This window comes from Chaetura pelagica, unplaced genomic scaffold, assembly GCF_000747805.2.
Source record: "Chaetura pelagica isolate M959 unplaced genomic scaffold, ChaPel_1.0 scaffold938, whole genome shotgun sequence".
Lineage (NCBI taxonomy): Eukaryota > Metazoa > Chordata > Aves > Apodiformes > Apodidae > Chaetura > Chaetura pelagica.
In genome coordinates this window covers 734,832-735,919 of record NW_009954221.1, presented here as the reverse complement: position 1 = coordinate 735,919, position 1,088 = coordinate 734,832, and the positions used below count along the sequence as shown (strand labels likewise).

The window sequence follows — 1,088 nt, the reverse complement described above, 5'->3', positions numbered from 1 at the left end:
GGGGGCTCCTCGGGGTGTGCAGGGGGGCTGCCACTAAGGTCAAGGCTTCAGGTGAGCTCTGTGCTGTGGTTTTCCTTTCGATAGCTGCTTTTGAGGTGCCCCGTGTGGCAGCCCTGGTGCCTGTGGGGGAGGGGGGGGTTCCTGCTGCCATAGGGGAATGCAAGCTCCCAGATAAGGCAGAAATGTTTCTTTAATTCAAGCTCTGCCTCGAGAAGAAAATTAGTCCTGACTGGGGGAGAGGAGGAAAATCTTTCTGGTCCCTGACGTGAGGGCCCTCAGGAGCAGAGGAGCTGGGAACACTTCATGTTCAGCCTCTGACTTCTGGAAGAAAATGTTTATATTTTTACCTCTCCAACAGAAAGGCAGAGACACAGCCCAGAGTGTATTTCTGTGCCTCACTTGCTGTCAGGTTTGAACTCGTGGTTGGCAGCAGAGTTGCCAGTCGAACAGCTGGGCTGGGTCTCCTCAACATCTGGCTGCAGCCTCCCCTGCTGCCTCGCCCTGTTCAGCAGCGTGGGGCTGGGAGGGCTGTGACCCCCTTGCTCTGCCAGTCTCTAAGCACCTCCAGGACCAGTCCCATCAGAGGGTCCTGGCCCTGCTTGGTGCTCTCCCTGCTCCTGAGAGCCCTTCCCCTCCTCCCACAGGCCCTGTTTGTGGACAACTGGCGGGTGCTGCACGGTCGGGAGGCCTTCACGGGCTACCGGCAGCTCTGCGGCTGCTACCTCACCAGGGACGACGTGCTGAACACGGCGCGGCTGCTGGGGCTGCAGGCCTAGCCCCGGCCCCTGGGGGCAGCCCCGGGGCCACCAGCACCGCCCCCCGGGGCCACCACGTCGCACATACCTCAGACACCTGCACCCTCTCCAGGTAGCTCCCGATGCCTGCTGGGGAGAGGCAGAAGGTGGAAGCCAAAGGTGATGGAAGCTTTATGGGACCACATCCTGCCTTGGAGCCTGGGCAGCTCTGGCTGCCCGTGTCCCCAGCCTGCTCCTTCCAGCCCATCAGCTCTGCTGGGGAGGTGCTCAGCACACTACAAGAAGTGCTTCTCAGTCAAGTGCCTTCAGGATTGGAAATCTCAGCAGTTTTCC

At 60.6% G+C, this 1,088-nt stretch overlaps 1 protein-coding gene across 1 annotated transcript in view; it reads left to right on the top strand.

The window, feature by feature from the left end:
* TMLHE (trimethyllysine hydroxylase, epsilon) overlaps positions 1 to 776 on the top strand; it is a 6,977-nt gene extending 6,201 nt beyond the window's left edge. Inside the window, exon 8 of the mRNA XM_010003477.1 lies at positions 552 to 776. Within this exon, the coding sequence (XP_010001779.1) occupies positions 552 to 776 (225 nt within the window). The remainder of the gene's footprint in view (positions 1 to 551) is intronic.
* The last annotated feature ends 312 nt before the right edge of the window (positions 777 to 1,088 follow it).